This window comes from Convolutriloba macropyga, chromosome 1 (assembly GCF_964194025.1).
Source record: "Convolutriloba macropyga chromosome 1, txConMacr16.3, whole genome shotgun sequence".
Taxonomy (NCBI): Eukaryota; Metazoa; Xenacoelomorpha; order Acoela; family Convolutidae; genus Convolutriloba; species Convolutriloba macropyga.
In genome coordinates this window covers 75,490,414-75,515,778 of record NC_134468.1, presented here as the reverse complement: position 1 = coordinate 75,515,778, position 25,365 = coordinate 75,490,414, and the positions used below count along the sequence as shown (strand labels likewise).

Below are 25,365 nucleotides of genomic sequence, written 5' to 3'. Positions count from 1 at the left end.
AGGACAGAAACCTGAATGGGGAGGAGTATGCACCCTGTAAATAAAAGATCCCAAGTACAGTTTGATTTCCACTGAAGATGATTTTGAAATGCTGTTAATGAACGTCCATGGAAAGGAAACGCTTCGAACGATCAACTACTATCTTTCTGAAAGTAAATGTCAACCCAAGACAACTATTCAAGAATCAAACCGTCCCAACAGTTTGCTGCGGAGATGCCAATGCCCATAACACCGTATGACATTCAGAACTGCCCGGAGAAGCAAGAGGCATTGAGTGTGAAGAAGCGAAATCTGAAAGTAACGTTATTGTGCTTAATGAGTAGGGAACAACCAGAAGAGCTCCGAATGGAAATGACAAGCAGCCATGCCCTGACATTACAGCAGCGACAGAGGATATTGCAGACTGCGCATCCTTGAACATTCTCGACAATCAGTTAGGTGTTCTTTATCCCATGCTCACTTTAGCTGCACAGGCCCTTCCTCATGGCGAGAAAAGCCAGAGGAAAATTTCACTTGACTATAAAGCGACTGGAACCTCTTCACGCAAACATTAGAAGATCTGCTGACAGAATACCGTTGAGAAGGGTGAAAAAAGTGCTCCGGGCAGCTTTTTTGAAAGCCGCTACGCTATCTGTTCCTCATGATCGCCATCACGAAAGCACGATCAAAGTAACCAAAGAAATGAGAGAGTTGATCCTGCATAGTCACACATCAAGAGATAGAAATGTAATTTAAAAAAGCACGACCAAACTCAATCCTTGTAACAAAAACAAAAAAAGAGATCAGTGGACAGAGTTTGCGGAACGTAATATGCATCTGACCACTGAAAAACTGTGGAACATCATCAAACGATTGAATGGAAAGAAAACAAGAAAAATGAACTCATTAAATTCAATGACAAAGAAGTAAAGGATGCAAAGAAAATCGCCAACAAATTTGACAAGAAAATTGCAAGGTCTTGTCACGTTGAAAAAAGCCAAGCTGAAAAGACAAAAATCTAAGACTGGCGAAAAATGTTGAAGGTGAAGTCTTCATTATTTCAATTAAGATGATTAACGAAGCTCTAGAACTGACCAGCAACTGTAAAGCCCTGGGGCCAGGTGGAATCGAGAATTTACATCTGAAAATTACAGGACCAATTGCTAGAGAATATCTAGCAGGACTGGCCACCTTAAGTTTTAGCTGCTGCAGGTTACGGGCAGTCTGGAAGCAAGCAATAGTAATAACGTTGTTGAAACCAGGGAAACAAGCGGATCAGGCATCCAGTTACAGACCGGTCAACTTACTCACCCTTGGCACGCCTGTTGGAAAGAACACTGCTACTTGTTTTGACCTCAAACATAACTCTTCCTCATTTCCAACACGGCTTCAGAAAGAAACACCCATCTGTAGCGGCATTAAGTGTGTTCACTCAGTCTGTTCTCTCCGGCTTTAATCAGAAGGGGAACCCATCTACAACGGTTGATGTAGCCTTGGATCTTAAGCTTTCCTTCGATAGGGTAAATCTCAACCTATTCGCGAATCCATACTGATGTCCAATCTATCAAACTCAAATAAGAAATGGCTCTAAGGATACCTCAATGAAAGAGAACAAAAATCGAATTCGGATGAAATCCTTTCTCAAATGGAAAAGCTGAGAAACGGGGTGTATCAAAGAGGTGTGATCTCACTTTTTCCTTTCTGCTGACATCTGAAATATATGCCTCACTCGCGACGCAAAACTAAAGATTTCTGTTACGCTGATGACCTAACGGTCTACTGTTAGGTCATCAGCGTAACAGAAGGTCATTGCCTCACATCTACTACAAAGAGGCTGTTAAAAACATCAATGGATAGTTTAAAGATCTTAATACCTTCTTCCACAGAATTGTTTCCCTTGCCCTCGAAGTGCTCTGCGATTCTACTATCCACCTCCCACGCAGATTAAAAGGAAGATTTAGATGTTGTTCTGGGTACGGACTGGATTAAAACAGTCAATGGTTTCACCCTGGTTGGTGTGAAGCTTGATCACTTGCTGACCTGTAAAAATCATGAAAAAGACCTGATTGAAAGAGCCTTAAAAAGAAGCAATATCCTGTGATCCCCGACATCAAGATCATGCGAACTGAAGAAAAAACAACTCGCAACTGTTACTGCAGAATCAAGCCCAAGTATGAAATAGGCCATTAAAGTTATTACTTGATATTTAACATGTCTTCGCCAACTTGTTTAGTTTTACTGTTTCTGCAATCAAGACATTAAAATGGGGGCGCTACTTGTAGACTACAACAGGAAGCAGAAGAGACTGATTTGTCAATTAAAACATTTGTTTAAATAAATGTCTTCGAACTCTACGTTCATTGTAAGGCTAGTAATATTTCACAAGTTGTTGAAGGACAAAACGAAACTAATATTACATTGAGATTTATCTAAAAAGCTAAAAATTGAAAATTGTCAGATACAAATTATCTAGTTAATTGTAAAAATTTTTCTATTCCATGCTTTCAGTTTGGGCAATTTTTGTAATTCTAGGCTATTTAAGAACTTCACTCTAATCCTAAGCAGCCTACTTGTGAAGGTTTTGCGAAATTCGTTTTGCCAAGCACCAAAATTTTTTGTTCTATTATTCAGTCAAAAAATTTTTTGAACAAAAGTTTTAGTGGCCGTCAGTAAAATTTACCGCGTGTGTTTAGCACAGTTTCAACTTGCTGTTCTATAAAGCTTCGATGATCTTGAGTCTTGCCACTGTGGCAGGCATCCGGAATTTTCCAATCAATGCTACTAGCGGAACAACTAAATTGAACAAGGTCTTGAACTAACTGTGAATCCTTTCTCTGATGTTCTCATACTCTAGTGATAACATGCCAGCTTGCCTGTCCAGCATGTCTGTCCATTAAATTTTATTCCATATACTGCGTAGATTTCAGTTTTCTATCAAAAGATAAGTATAGGGTTAGACATTTTGTTTTGATTAAAATTAGGAATGAGACTATAGATAGACCGCTAGACTGTACATACCAGACTCCGTTAAGTTTATGGTGAACATGAGAAGACCTTAGCCCTAGCAAATTTAATTGAGGCTCTTGAGATCTCTGAAGCCAGTCGCTCGAGTAGTAGTAGTTGCAGTAGTAGCTGTAGTAGTAGTGAAAAAGATGGTATTCAAGATTAGGGAAATGCATAACGCATACATGCTAAAAACGATGACAATCTTTTAAAAAAAAACAAAAAGAAATGCTTTAGACCTGCAAAAAGGGCAAATTTTTCCATAAAAGAGCATGTGTTTTTGACATCAAACAATTCATGTCTTCTAAAAAAGAATTTAACCATTTCCACGATAAACTTTCAGTTTTTTTGAAAGGTATTTTTTCTTTGTAAAATCAATTTGTCAGAACGAAGCGATCGAAATAGGAAAGGCAAATCTGTTTGAATTTTTATTCATCTTGATTTCGAGGTGATCATTTTGATGAGTCCTAGTATGTGGTGTCACAAAACTAAGATCGATATAACAATCAAAAATTCATTAACTGATTTCCATATGACATCAGATCTGTCCGTGCTAGCTGCAAACAAAAAGGCAAGAAGTTTAGCCGCTTCATGCATTTGACATCTTGGCTTTTACAGGTACAGAGAATCATTCTAAGACAACAAAACTAACAAATTTGGAAATTTTCGGAAGTTTTTTTTGGGGACACTGCAGAAAGATACTAGGTCGGAGATGCAAATTGCAGAGTTAATAAAACGATTGGCAATTAATAGAAGTTTGCGACTCGAGAAAATTACTCCCTACGAAACAATTTGATACAAAAAATTAGAATTCATGACGCTTTGGCCATACTCTTATTGATATGTTTATCCAAAAGGCGGGTTTTTACAAATAAAAATTCCAAATACATAATGTAGTCTACGTGTTGGGAGACTATCGGCGCATTTATCTATTACTATATCCTCGCCAACCGGCATTTTGAAATGCAAACCTTTTCTGAAGTCACTTTTGCAAGAAATGCTGTTCGGTCGTTATCGTCAGGTGAATGTGACTCTAAAGCATTTTTTTAGCATATTCTGTGTTGATGTCAATGTTTGCACCTGGTAATTCTGGAAAAACGTTGCCAAATTTTTTGAACTCCTGCCAAGTATCGAAATAACAGGTCGGAGAGGTGTGTTTTTTTGTGTAATCTTGCTAAATAATAACGTCCGTCTGGTTGCGACGTTTGTGACAGATCTTCCCCCGCTTTTTTCGTTGTTGCAGGCTGTTAATTGTTTTTGTTTTTGTCACAATTTCATCTTGTGTTCCATTGATTCTTAGAACTGAGCATAGTTTAGCAAATCCTGCTAGAATCTTTTCCGTTTTTTGCCCCACAGCTTGGTGGGTGCATTTATTTAGCACCACCAAACAAACGCGCAATATTTTTTTTGAAACATGTAAATTACTCAGACTATAACCCTAAGGTTAGATATGTACAAGCTCTAAAATGTTAAATAAATTAATCAGCATTGTTATTAATATAGTAATCTTCAAATTGTGGCTGTTCCTTTTTATAGGTAAAAATAGGATTTGAAGGCTCCTATTTGTTTATTAACGGGTACTTTCCTGTGTTGATCGAGCAAAAACTCGGTTAAAACATTTTTAAAGCAAGTCTTTACTGTTAAAAGTTCTTATTGAAGAGGGCAATTTGTTCCATTTTTGAACGCTTTTCAAGATTAAAGATTTGTTTTTCCACTTCGTTTTTGTTTGTTTTATAATAATTTGATTTGTTCTGTTGTTCTGTCTGGCGTTATGGCGACTAGTAAACATTTTAAAATTTTCGGATGTGTCCCATTGTTTTATATCTGTTTGTAGCTTCATTAGGCTAACTTTTGGGATAAACAATTTGGCTTGTAGGATACGATCATTAATGAGAAGATCAATGGAGTGTTCAAATTTTTGACGAAAATTACAAACTTTTATTCCCCAGTTAATTTGCCTGTTTATGCGGTTTATGTTTTTCACTGTAAGAGTTTGGAGGAATACTCCACTGAAAGAAAGATGAGAGAGTACAACTGACTTGAAAACATCAGTTCTCACTTTCAAAGGTATTTGATTTCTTACAAGATACAAAGAACGAATTGCATTAGCCATTTTGCATAAAACTGAATTCAGGTGATTTTTAAAGGTTAAGTTTGAATCAATTTGTACTCGCAGATAACGACATGCATGAGCTGGTTTGATAACTCCGCCTTTAAAAGAAATTTCTGGATCCGAATTAGTATGATCTGTAAAGAATAACATCTCTGTTTTATCGGCATTTAATGTGAGTTGATTCTCTGTCAGGTATTTGTCTGTTTGTTTTAATATTTTTTCAATTTTTTGGGTAATATTTTTTTTACGTTCAAATTTGCATATAATACCACTGTCATTCGCAATTTGAACAACATCATTTTCACCTTCCAGCTTTTCAGAAAAATCGTTGACATATAACAGAAAAATAAGAGGTCCTAACACCGTTCCTTGTGGAACACCATGATTAATAGTTAATTTATCTGATAAGTCAATACCCAGTTTTACGCATTGTGATCGATTTTCGAGAAAAGATTTGAGAAGTAAAATTGTTGATTGAGAGAGGTTAAAATTTCCAGCTTTCTTGAGAAAGATTTCATGTGAAATTGAATTGAAAGCTTTTGCAAGATCTAAGAACACAGCACCTGTGTCGTTATCTTGCATATTTCCTATTATTTTTTCAATAAAGTAAAGAACAGCATCAGTAGACGACTTTCGAGATTGGAAACTGAATTGTTTTCTGTTCAAGAGGGCAAATTTTTCAAGATATTCTAATAACTGATTAAGTAAAAGCCTTTCAAAAACTTTTGCAAAAGTTGGTGTTACAGAAATTGGACGATAATTAGTTAAAACAGAAACATCTCCTTTTTTGAAAATTTGTGTGATGTCTGCATCCTTACGAATTGTTGGAAAACCTTTCTCTTGAATACAATCGTTAAATATAATCTGAAGATGTGTCCCAATAGCATATTTTCCGGATTTCAATGCCCAAGCATTGATGTATCCCGGCCCTGGTGCTTTGTGGTTGTCTAGATTGTCAATAACTTTATAGATTTCCCTCAAAGTAAAAGGTCTAAAATTAAACTCTTGAAAAGTTCGCTCTATTTTTTCGACGTTCAATGGAACAATCTGCCCTCTGTAGATGCCCATTTCGCTGAAAACTCTGTTAAAAACATTACATATTGATTTTTTGTCTTTCGTTTTTTTACCATTCTCATCAATTTCAGTGATGTTTGGACTGTTATTTTCTTTCCAATTTTTTTCTTAATGAATTTCCATTTCTTTTTTGTGGTTTCAGTTTTCTTAAAAAAATCCTCTGAAAATTGATTTTGTGCTTCTTTTAACTTTCGGTTTACAAGGTTGCGATATTTTTTAAATGACGCAAAAGATTCAGCACTTTGTTTCAATTTGTACTCATTGAAGTAACGATGTTTCTCAGAAACTAAATGTTTAATTTCTTTTGTCATCCAAGGTTTTTCTGAAGTAGTCTTTTTTATATTAGAAGCTAATTTCTTCTCTGTTGGTGCATTTTTCTCGAGTATTGTCAGAAAAATTTGGTAAACTCTGCAAACATTTCATCGCAGTTTCTTTGTTGATAAACTGTTCTCCAATCTGCAAGAGTTCTGAAGGCTTCTCCACAAAATTCTGAAGGATTTTCTGCCCATTTACGCTCAACATATCAATGTTATAATCACCAAATAAGAGAATATTATCTGTAGCTGAGAACGCATTATCTTAGATAATGTTTTTTACTACGTGATTACAAGTTCTCCTTAACTGGTGGGGTGCATAACCTACTGGGGAGGCACAATTGGAAAATTCCTATTCTTATAAAAATTTGATAAAAATCTTAAAAATTTCTGGAAAAACAATAGATCCACCCTGTACATAGATGTGTCAGTTTTTTGTCCAAGTTTATCAAGTTCAATTAATTGACTTCTGTGCAGTTTGAACATTCATTAAATATTCTCCATGTGCAGCACTCTTTTTTGTACTTCAAAAAATCTTGGTAGAGATGTAGAAGCTTCTTGTGTTGTTCATCAAAGAGGATATCAGATTTGAATAGACCATTGGAGATATTTTCCAGCTGTATTGCCCTGCTCCAGAATTTCTGACCAGATTAGCGTTTTCAGTCTAAAACTGTGACATCTGAAGTTTCGTTTTAATTGTGCACGTGTGCAACCCAAGTCCTGGATTGTGATATCGGCCGTTCAGTTTTTCAACGGTTGATTTTCGGCAAATAGGAGTATCACATGAAGTTTTAAAGAACGTTTTTATAACTAAGACTATTGGTGCTAAGAATCCATCTGACTGCTTTGCGTTAAACGCTTTCGATTACAATGAGGTTCGACTTTTTGAGATTCCACAGTGATGATGCATAGCTAATAATTGGCACTGCATAATGAGTGAATACGTTTCTTTTATTCAGTAGTAAATTATTGTTTGATAATTTGAAGTTTCGCTTCAACCTGAAGAGGGCTTTGAGTGCCTTTTGCGATCGATTTTTGGAATATTTTTTTCCGACTGCGATTATCCGATACGATCAAGCGAACATATTTCATCGGTCAATCAAATACTGTATTCTCCAAAATTGATAGGGGAAGCATTTTGCTTATGCGGAAATTTGAAGACATGTAGTTATTCTTAAACCACTGCCAAATTCTGAATTGCTATTGTCGCAGGATTTGTTTCGACAAGTTTGAACATGACACAGTCAGTCACTTTATGGGAACATTTCTTTGGCGACTTATCTGACCTGAATGCCAATCATAGATCTAGTGACAATTTTTTTTCATAAATGGATCAGTTTTATGAAAAATTAGTTTGGGTTGCAAACTGTTGTTCTGTGCAGACATTACAGAAATTTTTATTGGGGAAATTGTCGTGAAACCAAGTTGCTACAGTTTCATTACACTTTAATCGACGGGATTGAAGATCCATACGTAAATTCTGAATTCAACAACTACGCACAAGTCTTTCGAGATTGCACTAGCAACGGCAAAAAGGACAGGGAATGCGTCCAATCTTCTACAAACTCCTGCATTAATTGAACATGGCGTGTGTGCTGTGCGAGTTGTGTAGAAAATTGATAGCATTGTTATATTCCGACTCCGAGGGCTGCTGAAACGTCTGTATCTGAAATGTGGTAATTGTGAGAATCCGTTCTCACAATTCAATCTGAAACAATTGAAGATTATTTCATTGTGGTTGCTAAAGCCTTTTTTCTGTTAATTTAAAAGAGGGCAACGATAATTGTTGCTTTTGATATTTAGTTATTGTTACCGTCTTTCAGGTATAATGCGAAAAACCTCTGTTGACGATGGCTATCCGCACATGACTAATCCTGTTAACGTTTGTGATGTTGAAAAAATATATCGTTGGTTTAGTGAAGCTGAGCATTATGTGAGGATTAACTTTGTTGTAACTCTTCTTGAAAACTGTTGTGGTTTTGAGTACAGGTAAATAGCATCACTGATGGCTGTTTAACACTTTTTTCGGAAGATAAAGATCCTAAATTTTATATAACTTCGATTACAGGTTCATCGCAGCTTGTCTTGAAAACATGTGTCAAAAAGCATACAAAAGCCTCGTCGATGAAGAGAAAAAGGCCAACTGCAAAGAAGAAATAGAAAAACTCCTTGATAATGACACTAGAACTAGATACAACTTGATCATCTTCCTGAGCTTGTTGAGGTGAGAAAACAATTTACAAGGAATTAAATTTCTAATTTTATTAGAAATTAAAAGTGGCTGTTTTGGCCTTAGAAAATATTTTTCGAACTCCAGGAGGTCACCACTGATGCGTGAATTTGATGTTAGCAAAGTAGAGTTTAAATGAATCGTTAGTATTGCTCTGTTCTTGCAATTATTCTGTCTGAATTTGTTCGCATTTTTGTTATTTTTTTTCGGCTCTTGCTTCAGTGTCTCCTTTGTATGCAAAATTTTTGTCTCCTGTATTTTTTTTGAGTATTTGAGAATTTTTTATAGCTGCGAAGCTGTAAGCTGAGCGTAGCTATATTGCGATGCTCTTGGTTTTTTACGACTCGAAGTGGAGTATTGGTTTTCTCTCGGTCTTTTTTTTACAGGAAGTAGTTTTGTTGACGCGGCATTTTGACCTAAAAGCAAAAGTGAGAAAAGCTGTCTCGGTGACAGATTTTTGCTAAGCGAGAGAAGTTTTTTGATCATGCGCTTCGTTTATTGAATGACTTTTTGACTTTGAAAAGTAGTTTTTGACTGAATGGCACATATAGATAACCGTGTTTAGCCGTTTTTTCGTCTAAGTGGCCCAATTTCTTTGCTTTTAATTTGGTTTCTTGTAGAAAAAAAATTATTCGATACTAAATTGAAATTTCAACCTCTGAAATTGATGCCACAGCGTTTTGCAGAGACTGAAAATGCGTTTCAAGTTGAAAATTGGCACATATTTCTTGGTTTTTTATTTAATTTTTGGCTTTTTTTCTATTAATTTCTTGATTTTTGGATCTTTTAGGCGTCTTGTTGTCAAAAATCAGTTAATATGGCAACTTCTCCTTAATAATTCATATACTCACCGCCTCTTTCTACCTCGATGTTATTTTGTTTTATAAAATTGTACATATGCTAAACCGATTTTGGTAGTTTTTTTCCGATTTTCGTCAGTTTTTTTGTTTGTATTTTGGTTGTAATTGCTAGAAATAGTCTTTTTGTGCAACATGAGGAACTTTAATTTGGTTTCAATAGAAATTCATTTATTTTTTGGCATTAAGTTTTTGAAAAAAGTTAAAACTTTTTCATAAATGCAGTCTTAAAAGTTTTTTTGACTATTTTTTTGCAAAATGTTTCAATGTGTCGTATTCATGAATTCTGCTTTTTCCCATTTTTTTGTTCTCTTCAGGAGGATAGATGTTTGTATCGGATGACTAGTTATCGTTTCTATGTCTTGAATGCTGAACAATGAAATGTATTTGTTTTTCTTGAAATTTGTAAATTGATTTTTAACTTTCAAAATCAAGAATGTCTTTTTGTTACGGTGTTCCTTACATTGTGCCCATATTCTTCACATTCTAGATAGTATCTTTCTCTGGAACCTACATTTATTTTTGGTATATTGATTTTTTCAGTTGTTAAAAATGAATGATTTCAGCTTTTTCTTAGATTTTCGTCATTTCTTTGGTTTGCAATTGATTTCTTTCAACATAAGGCAGTACTGAGAGTTTGATAGCCAGCCTTTTCCAAAATTTCCACTTATGACTATTTACTGCAATTTTCTTCCGGCCTTGGTATTAATTCAAACGATATTAATTCAAACTATTTTTTGCCTTTGAATATTCTTCTGCTGCTTATGTCTTTTCTATGATCAATTTAATTTTCGATTTAGTATGAATTCATGTTGCCTATTATTTGTAGAACGAGGAACAAGTGTGTGTTGTTTTTTGTCTTAATTGCAGTGAATAGAAGTGTAATTATAGGTGTTTTCTGTTTCTTAAATTTCAGATTTCTGTTTTGAAAAGATTTAACTTAGTTTCTAAGAATATTATCTGCGGTTTGCTTTCGCGATCTTTTTCAGATTAGAATCATGAATTATTTGAGGGCAATTGATGACCTTGCCAGTTTTTTCAGACCATCACTTTTTTGACCGCCTTGATCATTTCGGTTTTTTTTTGTTACCAAACGGTTTCAATAATAAATAGCCGCACAGCGGTAGCTGGGGATATTATTGGCCTTCTCTTGGTTTTTTTTATTTCTTCGTCAGGTTTTTTGTTACGACCATATGACGTCACAACCACTTTAAATCTGCTTTTTGTTGATTCGTTCATGCAATTTTAACTGAAGTGCGTGCGTGACGTCATTTTTCGCTCTTAGTGGAGCGAGTTTTTGTTCATTAGCGTGATTAAATTTTTGGTCACACTCGACTTACCTCACTCACAAAAATGACTTCCTCACTTTGAAAATGACTTTTATTTACTTTAATTCAAAGAGATAAGGTCAAATGGGTGTGTGTCACTCTAAATGAAGGTTATTTGAGAGCAGCTAATAGAGGCAGCAAAAACTTTTACAGATTTTTAATCAAAGTATACATATCAGCCTTCAATGAAAAGACAATTTTTTGGTCTGTCTTTTTACTGTTTTTTTAGACTGCAGATCTATGAAGCTATTGCGGCTATTTTCTGGCAATCTGCCAGCTATATGATAAAATTCTGCTGTATTTTGTTTCTCTTGGTGACAGTGCTTTAAGTTTCACCAATTTTTATAGCAGACCTGGAGAGGTAGTGAGTTAATGGTTTAATAGAAAAGTTAGTGGCTTCCGCTGCAATTACGGTTTTGTTAGTGAAGTTTTGACGCTTCGAGTCGCTTCCGGAATTCTTCCGGCTATGTTTTTTTGTTTCGTCGTCTGACGCTCTTTTTTCGTTTTACATTTGTTCACACAGCAAAGCTGAAAAAGTCAAATTTTCTGAATGACTTCTTCCTCTCACTAACGGCATTTGCGCGCTTGACGTCATTTCTCACTCGCTTAAGCGAAAGTTTTTAGGTTATTTGCGTGATTAGATTTTGATCATACGTGACTTACCTCACTCAATAAAATGACTTTTGCACTTTAAAACTTAAGTTTAATTTGAATTTGTTTAAGGTCAAAGGAACTCATATGTGCAATAAAGGTCCCTAATAAGAGGCTTCTGTGGAATGAATTGTAACAAGCTTTATTAATTTATCGCTGAATTTTTTTAGTCTAGTTTTTTGAGCGGCGTCGATTTTTTTTAAAATTTAGATCTGTATCTGTTTCTATCTTTATTATATGGCACGCAGGTCTATTCTTTCGCAGCTATTCCGGCAATCTGCTGGCTATGTTTTATTAATGGCTTTCTGATTCTCCGTCAGTTAAAAAAAACTGTTCTAGAAATTGGACCGCAGTGTTTTTTTGTGCCCCATTTACAACGTATTTGCTCATATATGGTAAAAAATATCATGTCTGCTTGGTTGGCGTAAAAGTTATATGACCACTCTAAGGGAGGGGGTGGGGGTAAACAGAATAGCACCCATTATTGTACTGAACCATGTGTAGAGGGCGCTAAATAACTTTTTAGAGGTTTTCCTTCTAAAATTTTAAGAGGTTTTCCTTCTAGTGCGCTATTATGCTAGTTGTTGCTCTGAAGTTCTGAAATATTTGAAGTCTTGTTATTCATGTCAATAACGCTTGAGATAACAGTGGTCAGTCACGTTTCATCTTGTCTTAGTTTTGAACAAAAATTTCAAGAATAATAACATGCAGTTCGTAAAAGATCTTAGTGTTTGGGGGGGGGGGGTCTTCACCTATCAAAGTTTTTAATTGTTCTCGAACGAAATTTGAATCAATTGTTGTTAACGCGTGTGTCTTTTTTATGCAAAATTTTTGCTTGATTAGAACATTGTTCTTTTTGCTTGACTTTTTGTTCTAGAACATTCTTTAACTTTTCAAGTAACTTTTTCAAAATACAACGCGTAGAAAAAACAACGGCGAGTGGAACAAAGCAACCTATTACTAGCCAAATTAAGTTAAAAAAAGTGGAGTCTTTTTGATAGCCGCGAAGCGATAGCTGAGGCTATTATTGGGCTTCTCTTGGTTTTTTACAATTCAAAGAGTTTGAATTGTATTGGGGCGCTGTCTTTTTTTTAATAATTGTTCACACATTTTCATGAATTTTGAAGTCAAATTGGAGTAGTGATTTTGGTCACGCCGAAACAAGAATTAAACCAAAGAAGTGAGTGATTTGGTGGCGTTAAATTTTTTGCTCTAATTTTAAAGTAGAGTGAGAAAATGGTGTTGGAACAAAAATTCGCTTTCTCGCTAGTAGTTTTTTGTTCACATGCGTCAATTTCACTTTGATTTTTACTGTTTTTCTTCGATTTTTTGGATAGGACTTTTTTCTAAATGGTTTTCACAATCCATTCATCATTCATTCTATGCCTAGATAGAACCAAATTTCAATTTTTAACGCTATTGGTTTTTTGTTCACATGCGGCGTTTTGACATTGATTTTCTGATTCTTTTTTCATTTTTGCGAACTGATTTTTTTTAAGAAATGGTTTTCCCAATTCACTCATAGTCCGCTCCAGGTCTAATTTTTTGTGGACTCAATGAAAATCCTTTGAATTGTACGTGAGTCTTGTCCTGCTATGTTTTTTTACAATTCAAAGAATTTGATTTTTTTTGGGGCGCTGTCTCTTTTAAGATCTGTTCACACATTTTCATGATTTTTGGAGTCAAATTGGAGTAGTGATTTTGGTCACGCCGAAACGGGAGGTGGAGTGAAAAAGCGAGGGGTTTTGCAACGTGAAAATTTTTTACCCTAATTTTAAAGTAGAGTGAGAAAACATTTTTTGAACAAAAATTTGCTTTCTTGCTAGTAGTTCTTTGTTCACATGCGGCAATTTCACTTTGATTTTCACTGTTTTTTTTCAATTTTTTGGATTGGATTTTTTCTAAATGGTTTTCCCAATCCATTCATGGTCCCGTCTAGGTCTAGTTTTCTGTTTAGTCTTTGAATTGTACGTCAGGACTTGTCCTGCTATGTTTTTTTATTTCGTCAAGATTTTTGTTACAAAAATATGACGTTACAATCACTTCAAATCTGCTTTTTGTTGATGCAATTTCAACTGAAATGCAAGCGTGACGTCATTTTTCATTCTTATTGGAGCGAGCTTTGTCATTCGCGTGAAAAAGGTTTTCGGTCACACGTGACTTACCTCACTCTCAAAAATGACTTCCTCACTCTAAAATTGACTTTTCTTCACCTTAATTCAAAGAGATAAGGTCAAGTGATTGTGTGTCACTCTAATTGAAGGTTATTTGAGAGCAGTGAGTAGAAGTAGCATTAGGATAATCAAATTCGTAATAAAAAAAATAACATCTCAGCATTTAATAAATAAGATTTTTTTTGGTCTGTTTCTTTTTGAGACTGCAGATCTACAAAGCTAATGCGGCTATTTTCTGGCAATCAGCTATGTTTGTAAAATCTTAGTTCAACAAAATATAAATAAAAGTGGGCAGTTTTCTTATCGGATTTGGATAATATTGAGATCTGATATGCTCCTTGTTTGATGAACTCGTGAGCTTATCATTTTACAAAATAGTCAAAAAATGTTGAATTTCAAGCTTCTGCAAGTAATCGAGTAATTTTGAAGCTTTGTTTGTTCTCAAAAAAGCCGATACAAATTTTAGCGACTTGTGAGTTGTGTTTGTCATATTGTAATTCTAAACGCTCGCGCAGTGATTTTAGTTGGCTATTTTAGGAAAACATTTTGCACATCTCGTGTTGACATAGATGAAAAATCTCGTTCGATTGAGGAAGATTCAGAGATAAAATGCAATCCATTAGTCAGCGCGACCAAATTCAAGAAAGAAATACAAAGTTTTCTGGGTGCTGAATCAGAAACAAGATTTAGGTACGAATTATACCCCTCCGGGTGGGCCGTTTGTTTGAGCTATCGAGACAAGATTTCACGCCATATGAATATCTACAACTTTGCTGGGAACTAATCGTGAAAAAATTGTTTTGATTAGTTAAAATTCAAAAGCAGTGCATCTAATATCATACGATTCTTTTTGCGAGAGTGTAGAGCGCTTTCAGCTTTTCGACTTTTATCGTAACAGCCTGTTCTCTGTGGGACATTTTATTGAGAGCATGTATTTGCTGTAAGCATATAAGTATACTCGATGAGCGCTTTGGCTACCCATTAAATTCAAGACTCATTGCATTGCGTTTAGTATTTATTGTTCCGACCCCACTTGTGGGGGGGGGGGAGGAACTATATACTCAAATGCGTTTTTTTTTTTGTTCAGTCAATTTTGGCCGATCGATATATTCATCGCAGAGAAATGTGAGTGGTATCATTAAAAAGCTGGTCCAGCGTAGAATTCAAAATTAAAAAGATTTTTTTGATTTTCGTTTTTTTCAAGGAGTTATCGAGGATTGAAGTTTTGTGTGAACACGGGACATTTGATCACTTTTAGTGTGATTTTTCTTCAAATTAAGATATTTTCTATAAAAATAGTATTTCAAACTTAAATTTCTTGCCAAAAAATGAACCAATTTCGTGTTCCTAATAGGCTAAAGGCGATAAAAAAAGATTAGTTCTGGTCTCATAGGGATCTTCAAAATCAAAAAGTTCGAAATCTATCTGAGGGCTTTTTTTATAAAACTTTTCTACTTTTTTTGTTTTTTTTTTAATTCACCTAAAGACAAGTCACTTTTCATATCGATGTTCCGTTAATGACAAACTTTCTTTACAGCCAAATGAAGCCCAATGAATAAAAAAATCGTTTTTGAAGGGCTCATGTTTTTTTTAAATTCGACTCTTGAGTTTTCGTAGTTTTAATTGAAATTTTGAATTTTTTTTGAGGTTTTACTAATTTTTGGGGTCTTATGGCATAAACTCATTGACTAACAGTGCAATATGTTCCGTAGTTAGATTTAAGTGAGCATATCTAGTGCTTTGAGTGGACAGCTAATGGCTGTTAAGACTTAAGAATTTAAAAATAATTTTTCGAAAATTCTTTCGAACATTAACAAATCATAAATTTATTATCGTGAACTGTATGTCGTTCTCTGTGATGAGAGCACCCTCTTGCATCCTACTGTAACCAAATTTGATCTATTTGGTGGTTTTATCTTTTAGTAATATGACTTCGATGATACAAGATTTCGAAAAGTTTTAAATTTTTTTTTGAATATTTCCGTATTATTGGCTACTTTTTAGATCTTATCACATTATCCTTAAATTGACAGCCCCTATTGGCTTACAGAAGACGTTCAGTAGATCACTGATTAGTTTTTCAGAGAAAAGCCTATGGTTTCAAATGGCTTCGACCTTTTCTTCTCGCACTTCTCTGGTGAATTTTTGGTTTTTGCCTGATTTTGTTGTTGTTTTCATAGTCATAAGACTTGTTGTGATGTCTTATTGATCACCTATGCATAGCAAACATCCTCACACTCTTATATTCTTATGGAAGCATATTTGAGCGAATTTATTGACTTCCAAAGAAATTTATTGAGTTTAACGGCTGTTAAGAATTTAAAAATAATTTTTCGAATTTTTTTTGAACATTAACCAATCTTTAAATTTTTGTGAACTGTTAGTCAATCTCAGTATTGACAGAATTCACTTCCTTTCTACTGAAACTAAAATAATTTTTGTTGGCAGTTTTATCTTCTAACTTTTGATTATGTGAATTCAATAACACAGGAATTCAAAATTTAAAAAAATTGGTTATTTTCGAATTATTGGTTACTTTTGAAGTCTTATCACATTATCCAAATATTATACACATAATCCAAAAATTATTCTAATCTCATTGGCTTGGAAAAGGCATTCAGAGGATCACAGACAAAGTTTTCAGAGAAAAACTAATGGTTTAAATGGCTTCGAAATTTTCTTCTCCCAATTTTCTACTGATTTTTTCTTTTCGCTGTTTTTGTTGTTGTTTTCATAGTCTTAAGACTTAATGTGATCTCTTTTTGATTACCTATGCTTGACAAAGATCTTTTTCCTGCCATCGTTTTAGTTCTGATTGTAGTTATTGGCTTCCGTTAAAAGCTTTTGTGTTTAATGGCTGTTAAGTTTGGAAAAGAAGTTTTTCGAATTTTTTTTTGAACATTAACCGATCCTGAACTTTTTTTCGTGTACTGTTAGTCAGTTTTAGTACTTGCATGATCCATTTTTATTTCTAATGCAGCCAAATTCAATCTGGTTTGCGTTTTCATCTTCTACCTATTAGTTTTAAAACTTCAATGCGACTAGTTTTCATAATTTTATTTGAACTTTCCGGTACTTTTTCTTATTTTTGGATCCTCTGAAATCTTATCACCTCATCCTAATTCTGATGTTTCTCATTGGTTTAGGGAAGACTTTCAACGGATCATATATAAAGTTTTCAGAGAAGAACTTATGATTTAGATTGCTTCGACACTTTCTTCTGGCACTTTTCTATTGATTTTTTGGTTTAAACCTGTCTTTGTTGTTGTTTTCATCTTCAATGACTTGTTGTTAGATCCTATTCACCAAATATGATTGGCAGACAAACTTGTTGTCCCATGGAGGCATAATTTAGCGTATTCAATGGATTCCGTTGAAAGCTAGTGAAATTAATGGCGTTGCTACTACAAGTTTTCTCAAAAATTTCATGCTTCTAATGTATTTGTTCATATTTGATATTTTGAAATTGTATTGATAAAAAAGAGGAATGCCATTGCTGTTAAAAAATTAATTGAACTTACAAAATTTTTTAGTGAAAAGTTCATTTTCTAATGCCTTCGACACTTTTCTCGTTCAATTTTTTTCTTGAAATTGCTGATTTTGCCTGTTTTTGTTCTTTAGGTAGCCGTAAATTGCTGACAAGTCTCTTAAGCTTGTAATTGAGGATTGAATAATTGATTTTACCCGAATCAGCTTGTCAGTTTTTAGCCTTTAGTCTTAAAGTTTAGGATACACATTTTCAATCATTTTCAGTTTTTGTTGTTTTTCATCAATGAGAGGTCATATCCAGTTTCTTGTATTCCACAAAATAATATATCTACCGATATTATTTGTCACCGATGCTTTGTTTGTTGGACAGTATGCGTTTTTATAAACGTTTTTTGAGTGCTCTTTTTTAGCGCTTCTTTTTCTCTTCTTTCAGAACAATCGCGTAGTAACAGATCCCAATGGTTTACAAATGTGGCCCAAATAAACTTATTTAATCTCTCAGTATAATTCCTGCAGCTGAATTTGTAGAAATAAGAATTGAATTAAAAATACATAATATTTAGATAATAGCTAATGATTTTAATGGTAGCAATAGTTTGTGTTTTCGCAAATCGTTTCTAATTTTTTTAAGTTTTTCTTTGGTTCGTTTCTAAGTCTTTAATTACCCAAAGACAAGGCCATTTGGTTTTGTAGTAACTTCTCAGTAATTTATCATGGAATATTAAGTTAAAAACTAATGATTTTTAAGACTTTTGAATTTTCTTGGTGTAAAAAATGTTGATTAATTTTTGAATTTCGCCTCATTGATCGTTCTCTTTGTTGACTTGTAACTTAGTCTCATTACTAAAACTTTCCATCCGTTGTATAAATAGGAAAAGTTAAGCTTGAGTAGTTTAGTTTTTATATGACTGCATTTTGACGTTGTTACTATGTGCTTTTACAGTTAGATATTCAGTTTTTGCCGTGAAATTTTCGTTTTTGCTTTGTTTGGTTGTTTTTTTGTCTCGTAGTCTCTTTAAGATCAGATCTCATTGGCGTTGTAATAAGGCATGGCATTATGTAATTCAATTAGTAGATGGGTTGTGTAACGGTAGTTTTAAACTTAAACATCTTTTTTTGTTATTTCTTCATTTGGTTGACAATTAAGTCAAAAATGTAGATGAGGTCGGGTCGGAACATCATGTGCGACCGCACATTAACGAGCCGCCTTGTTTTTAACTGTATAGTCAAATCTATGCAAAGGCAAAGAATCGGCTAAGGTTTAATCAGCACTTCATGGAAACCTGCAGTAATCTTACAAACAATTATTGACAAACGAAAAGACTGGTCTCTTTGTAAGTTGTTGTTGGTTTAGGTCCACGAATGAAAAATGTGCAGTTGCAATCTACAATAAAATTTGTTCCTCAGAGGAGTGTAGATTAGCAGGAAACTATGATGCCTCTATTGAATACGATTCTCTATACAACAAGGAGCTGGGTCAAAAGCTACTTCTGTACACATTAGGCTCAAAGCATCCCGCCTTCTCATTTCACCATAGAAGGAAACTTTGCGAAACTGCGAGGAATCTAGTTCGTCACAAGGAGGGAGCCAATAAAATCGCAGTAGCTGCTGCGCATTGCACTCAGCCGGCAGCATCAACCTACATCCGAGAGCAATATAACCAACCTGTAACTCACACCCACCCCATAAGGGCAGCTTGTGCCAAAAACGCAGCCAGTCCTGCTAAGGGAGCAGTGAACCCAACCTTCACCCTCCAAGTGACATGGTCTGATCACCATATAAGTCATGCCAAACATACGTCAGAAGACTTTTCATATCTTCATGAAAAGGTTGGAGGGAGTTTTTGTCGAATGTGTTTCCTTTTCCATAAACAAAATATTCGAATTGTTAGCACGTGTGAACGACCAATTTGCGCTATTGCACTAAATGTGTTTTGTATAGCCCACTAACAGATGGGACTATCATTTAGTCTAAAATATAGTCTAAAAAATTATTTATCGTTTCATTATACCGGTAAAGTAAGTTTTTTTTTCTCACAGGTAAAGTTAGCCGCCTAGTTTACAGTGGCAACTTTGAGGAACTATTCCGAAATGATTTGCGAAATAAGCTATTAAGATTGGAGATGGTTATGATACGATCAAGCAGATTATTTCTGTAATGGCTTTCGTTTCCCTCTGACCCCCTTGACCCCTTTTTATGCGTTTAGTTACATTGTGCTATAATACCGGGCCATATTTTATTTCACAGGAGAAAATATTCTGTTAACTGCGGTGTGATAAACCTGGATAACTTGTTAACGATGAGTTTTATGATACTTATGAGGTAGAAGATAAAATATTTGATTGATTGTTGATAGGTGATGCAAATGGTTGAACAAAATTCGGCTGCTCAAGAGAGCCTTCAAAAGCTGCGAAACAATGGTTTTGCTACTTCTGACACTGTCGATAACTATTTAAAGTAAGTCTTTGATACAAACCCAGATTTAACGTAATTTCTCTCCAGTCAAGTTACGCTAGCAGAAAATCATGATAACTAGCTAATTGATGAGTTATCGTTCCTGTTTTCAAAGCGCTTCACATTATTCTACAATTGTTAACTTTTGAACTGGGTTATTTCGTAATGATTGTTGATGATTTGGAAGCCAATGATCAAATATTTAATTGATCCGTCTGAATTATTAGAGCTGCATGCTTGCTTTTTTAAAATCGTGCATAATAATTCGATATGAAACCAAAAACGAATATGGATCCCAAATGGTAATGTAGCCTATCATATTTACGAGAGGCCAATTTTTCTCTAAAGATCGGTTACGACCGCTATTCTGACCGTTCTACCTCCTCAATGCTGTTAATGAGACCAATTTTGCGTGGTGCATTTAATTGCTCTCAAACGAAGTTAAGCAATTATTGTAAACGTACGTGTCTTTTAAATGCAAAATTTTTGCTGGACCTTTTTGCGCTTTTCTTGCTCTCTAGTGAATTTTATAATGCAAGACCTCTTAATTTTTGTGTGATTTAAATTGCTCTAATTTCAAAATTATGTCTGTTCTTAACATAAAGGCGATTGTAAGCGAGAAGATCGCAAAGACGGTGTTTGTGTTTAGTGGTTAAGATTAGTATTAGTAGTTGATGCTTAGTGGTTAAAATCTCAGACGACTATCCGAGAGGGAGCGGGAAAATTTATTTAGACTGCACGCGCCCCGTCGAAATTAAGTTGCCCCGCCTGTCGTTAAATTCGCCGGACGGTAGTCGGTTTATGTTTTTGCTCATAATGCTGTCTATTGTTGAAGAGGCACCTAGGTAAGTTAGGGGCGTCGAAAAGCCCGAGGCCACAGAATATTTTTTAAGATAATATGAAACCATTTTACCTATTTCAAAATATTTGTTGAAGAGTTAGTATCACTATTCTCAGAACTCTTCGAAGCTGCTGAAAAGACACAAAATCATGGTGAAAAGGTAATTTGGTAGTTGAGTTTTTGGAGATTTGGTCCCCTTCATGAGACTTGTTTTCTTGTTTCCAAACGGTCATCAAGTCACATTTTTATTTTAAGGTAGGGTAGTAATATTAGGTGATCGGCAGTCGACACGCAGAAAGTTCCATTAATACTGAGAAGTTGAGTCTTGCAACTGAACTGTAGGGGATCAAATAGAAACTGGGCAGAATTAAGTTTCGTTTTGTTAATGACTATTGTTGTTGTCGCATGTAACGTTGGAAGTATATTAATGATCGGAACTTTGGAACTTATCGAATACTTTTTGGAGAAGGACATGAGTACTATGATTTGAAAACTCTGTTGTCTAGAATTTTTAGTATTTTTTTCTTTGTGGTGTGTGATTCACACGCCAATGATTGAGAGTTCAATCCCCTGCCTCCATGAAGCTGTCTGTAATAGGATGAGTTATCGTTCCTGTTTTCAAAGCGCTTCACATTATTCTACAATTGTTAACTTTTGAACTGGGTTATTTCGTAATGATTGTTGATGATTTGGAAGCCAATGATCAAATATTTAATTGATCCGTCTGAATTATTAGAGCTGCATGCTTGCTTTTTTAAAATCGTGCATAATAATTCGATATGAAACCAAAAACGAATATGGATCCCAAATGGTAATGTAGCCTATCATATTTACGAGAGGCCAATTTTTCTCTAAAGATCGGTTACGACCGCTATTCTGACCGTTCTACCTCCTCAATGCTGTTAATGAGACCAATTTTGCGTGGTGCATTTAATTGCTCTCAAACGAAGTTAAGCAATTATTGTAAACGTACGTGTCTTTTAAATGCAAAATTTTTGCTGGACCTTTTTGCGCTTTTCTTGCTCTCTAGTGAATTTTATAATGCAAGACCTCTTAGTTTTTGTGATTTAAGTTGCTCTAATTTCAAAATTATGTCTGTTCTTAACATAAAGGCGATTGTAAGCGAGAAGATCGCAAAGACGGTGTTTGTGTTTAGTGGTTAAGATTAGTATTAGTAGTTGATGCTTAGTGGTTAAAATCTCAGACGACTATCCGAGAGGGAGCGGGAATATTTATTTAGACTGCACGCGCCCCGTCGAAATTAAGTTGCCACGCCTGTCGTTAAATTCGCTGGACGGTAGTCGGTTTATGTTTTTGCTCATAATGCTGTCTATTGTTGAAGAGGCACCTAGGTAAGTTAGGGGCGTCGAAAAGCCCGAGGCAACAGAATATTTTTTAAGATAATATGAAACCATTTTACCTATTTCAAAATATTTGTTGAAGAGTTAGTATCACTATTCTCAGAACTCTTCGAAGCTGCTGAAAAGGCACAAAATCATGGTAAAAAGGTAATTTGGTAGTTGAGTTTTGGAGATTTGGTCCCCTTCATGAGACTTGTTTTCTTGTTTCCAAATGGTCATCAAGTCACATTTTTATTTTAAGGTAGGGTAGTAATATTAGGTGATCGGCAGTCGACACGCAGAAAGTTCCATTAATACTGAGAAGTTGAGTCTTGCAACTGAACTGTAGGGGATCAAATAGAAACTGGGCAGAATTAAGTTTCGTTTTGTTAATGACTATTGTTGTTGTCGCATGTAACGTTGGAAGTATCTTAATGATCGGAACTTTGGAACTTATCGAATACTTATTGGAGAAGGACATGAGTACTATGATTTGAAAACTCTCTGTTGTCTAGAATTTTTAGTATTTTTTTCTTTGTGGTGTGTGATTCACACGCCAATGATTGAGAGTTCAATCCCCTGCCTCCATGAAGCTGTCTGTAAGAGGATGAGCCTTTACTTAAAAATAGCTTCAGGTTGACCATAGCCTGACCAGTTTGAGATGCGGGGAATATTAAGAAAAAGGGCACTTGAAAATAGGCCGCTTTCTAATTTTTTAAATTTTTTTTGATTTTTATCAGCCCTAGGTGTCAAGGAACAAGCACTGGGTTTCATTGATAGGTTACTGCATAGTTTCTAGTGGTAATGGCATGGTTTCAACATTTTAACATCACGAATTTAGCATTTATTTTAACAATACTTGCATTTTCAAGTTTTTTGACTTTTGCTTCCTTATTCAGATCTTTCCAGACCCAGGGGTCAGAAAACATCCTAAGGGGTTTGATATTAAGTTACTGACAAATTTTTTTTGGCCATGGAATAAATTTTTAATTTTTTAATGTCACAAATTTTGGCATTTTGTTTGGATAAAAATTGTTTTTTTTTTCAAATTTTTCTTTCTTTTCTGTTTTCCCAGCCTCAAGAGCCAACTTACCTTTTCTACGGCTTGAAAATAAGTTACTGTATTTTTTCTATATGTAATGGAATGTCTTGCAAGATTTTAACATCACCAATTTTAACATCACCAAAGTTAAAGCAATTTTTTAAAATATTTGCGAATTTTTGTTTTTGAATTTTTTCCGGCACTAGGGGACCTGGGGCCTCCTTCAAGGTTCGATAATAAGCTGCTGCATAGTTTCTAGAGTTAATGGGATGTTGATCTTTTTCTTACTCTAGTGTTGGTAATTTTTGGATAAAGTTTGAAATTTTTTCAAATTTTTGGAAAATTATGTTCAACTGTATGGATCTTTGAGCCAATGAAACTATTTCAGGCTTGAAACAGGAATACTGGTTAGTCTCTTGATACAATTAAATGTTTTTGAGATATTATTATCTTGAATTGTAGCAAGATTTTGTTAAGTGTCTTGATACAATGAAATGGTTTTTGAGATACTAATATCTTGAATTGTAGCAAGATTTTCTTAAGTTTGTAATTGTTTCCAAAGTTTTTCAATATTTGTCTTTTTCCGAATTTAACGAACATTAGTGGCCAACGAAACTTTTAAGGTGTCGGAGATGGATTACTTAACAGAACTTTTGAGAGAAAAAATGGTTTTGAACTTTCTTTAATGCAAAGTTGGAAAACTTTTTTAATTTTTTCTTTTAGTTTTTTTTTCTATATGATGGATTTATTTACTAACAAGGCTCGAAAAATAGAAGTTGCAGAGTCGAATCCCATTATGGAAAGTATTTCTATCTCTCTTTCTCTCTCTGTCGGTTAGGATTTCTTTCCTTCTCGTTTACCTTTTACTCTCTCTATCTCTCTCTTTGTTGATTCCGCACTGCAGCTGCTGTTGTGGCGTAATGTCATCATCTCTGATCCTCATTAACAATGAGTTATAGTAGTATTGTTTCTTTAATCATAAGTGACCTAACAGGCACTTTTTGGGAAATCATTGTTAATTGCTCTCAAAATCAATTTGAAGCAAATATTTTAATCCTGTTTGTCTCTTCTTTGCAATTTTTCGCGTGGCCAATTTTTCGTCTGACCCATTTGATTTTCGTCTTCAGAAACGGGATAAAGAGGTAGCGCCCAGTTTGCATTAAGTGCTCTTGGAGCCTTTCAGCTCACTAGTCTTCTAGTATGCGATTCACAGAAATTTTTTGAGTCTTATACTTATGGTGCGAAGGGCGGTTCTTAGACATTGATCCCCCCCGCGTTTGTCACACCATCAGCCCTCCGGTGCACCCCGCGCTGCGCTCACTTACGCCACTTCAATTAAGCACAAGCTAGCCTCACTAAACAATGCCTAGCTACTGACGAAGCAAACCGCTCGCCGGTCGTTTGAGAGCAATTCGCCCGATGTTACTCGGTTATGTTTATTGGTTGAGAATCCTGTAATTTGTCTCATTATTCTGTTATTATCATTCAGTCTCTATGGGGACCTTAAATAATTACAATGATCTCTTAAACTGCTATTGTGCTCATAGAACAAATCCCTAATCGCTTTTTAATACTTCTAGGTTTTTCAATAATCTTTTCTCGATTTTTTCTACCTTTAAGACTTTAATTTATCTGACCTTAAAATCAGTTATAACGGATGAAAAATGCTACAGCTATAGGTTCCGTAGTTGCTACAACTATAGGTTCCGTATCTGTTAACGGAAAACAGAAAAGTTCTCTAATTTTGATTTGCATTTTTTAAGAACCTCAATTTAAAGACTTGGTAAAATTTTGAACTCTTTGCGAAAAACGGAGAGGCTCCCGGAAATTTCTCTCGTGAGTAGTAGTCGGAAAGGTAGTTGTGAGAAAGTCGTCCTGTTTGATGAAATTGAATCCCTTATTCGGCTTTGTTCGGGCCTAAACACGGCAAAATAGGTGTTTCAAATATTTAGACGTTAATGCTTTTTGCACTTAATTTTGAAACTTGTTTAATTTTCGACTTAGCAGGCCAATAATAAGTTTTACTGACTGACTTGAATTTTATGGACTGACTTTAAAACAAGTCAGTCAATAATAAGTATTACTAACTGACTTAATTAATACTTCAGTATTACTACTGAACGGAACTTAATTGCCATTTCAAACAAAGTAATCAGAATTTGTTTGGGACCTGTCGGTTTGGCTTTTAAGATGATTTTTTCTGCGGTTGATCGATTCAACTCTGCATCCAGAGAAATGTGATAAAATGGTAAAGCCCAAGTGCATTAAATCGCTGTTTAGTTCACTAAGGGCTTTACTATTCTAAAGATTCAACTTAACGACGAAAAGGCATATTTTTATGATGTAAAGGACGATTTTGGTCGGTTTGGACGGGTGGCCGCCGTATTGGCCGACAGGGCGTTTAACCGACAACCAAAAAATGAGAAATTTAGCCGACAATTTAAGTAAAATGAGCAAGTGATTTTATTCTAAAGCT

At 34.8% G+C, this 25,365-nt stretch overlaps 1 protein-coding gene across 1 annotated transcript in view; it reads left to right on the top strand.

Moving 5' to 3' along the window:
* The first annotated feature begins 8,274 nt into the window (after positions 1 to 8,274).
* The window catches only part of LOC142342664 (uncharacterized), a 56,459-nt gene continuing 39,368 nt past the window's right edge, over positions 8,275 to 25,365 (top strand). The window contains exons 1-4 of the mRNA XM_075394128.1: positions 8,275 to 8,472; positions 8,552 to 8,707; positions 18,567 to 19,041; positions 19,569 to 19,669. Coding sequence (XP_075250243.1) covers positions 8,312 to 8,472; positions 8,552 to 8,707; positions 18,567 to 19,041; positions 19,569 to 19,669 — 893 coding nt within the window. The 5' untranslated portion in view covers positions 8,275 to 8,311. The remainder of the gene's footprint in view (positions 8,473 to 8,551; positions 8,708 to 18,566; positions 19,042 to 19,568; positions 19,670 to 25,365) is intronic.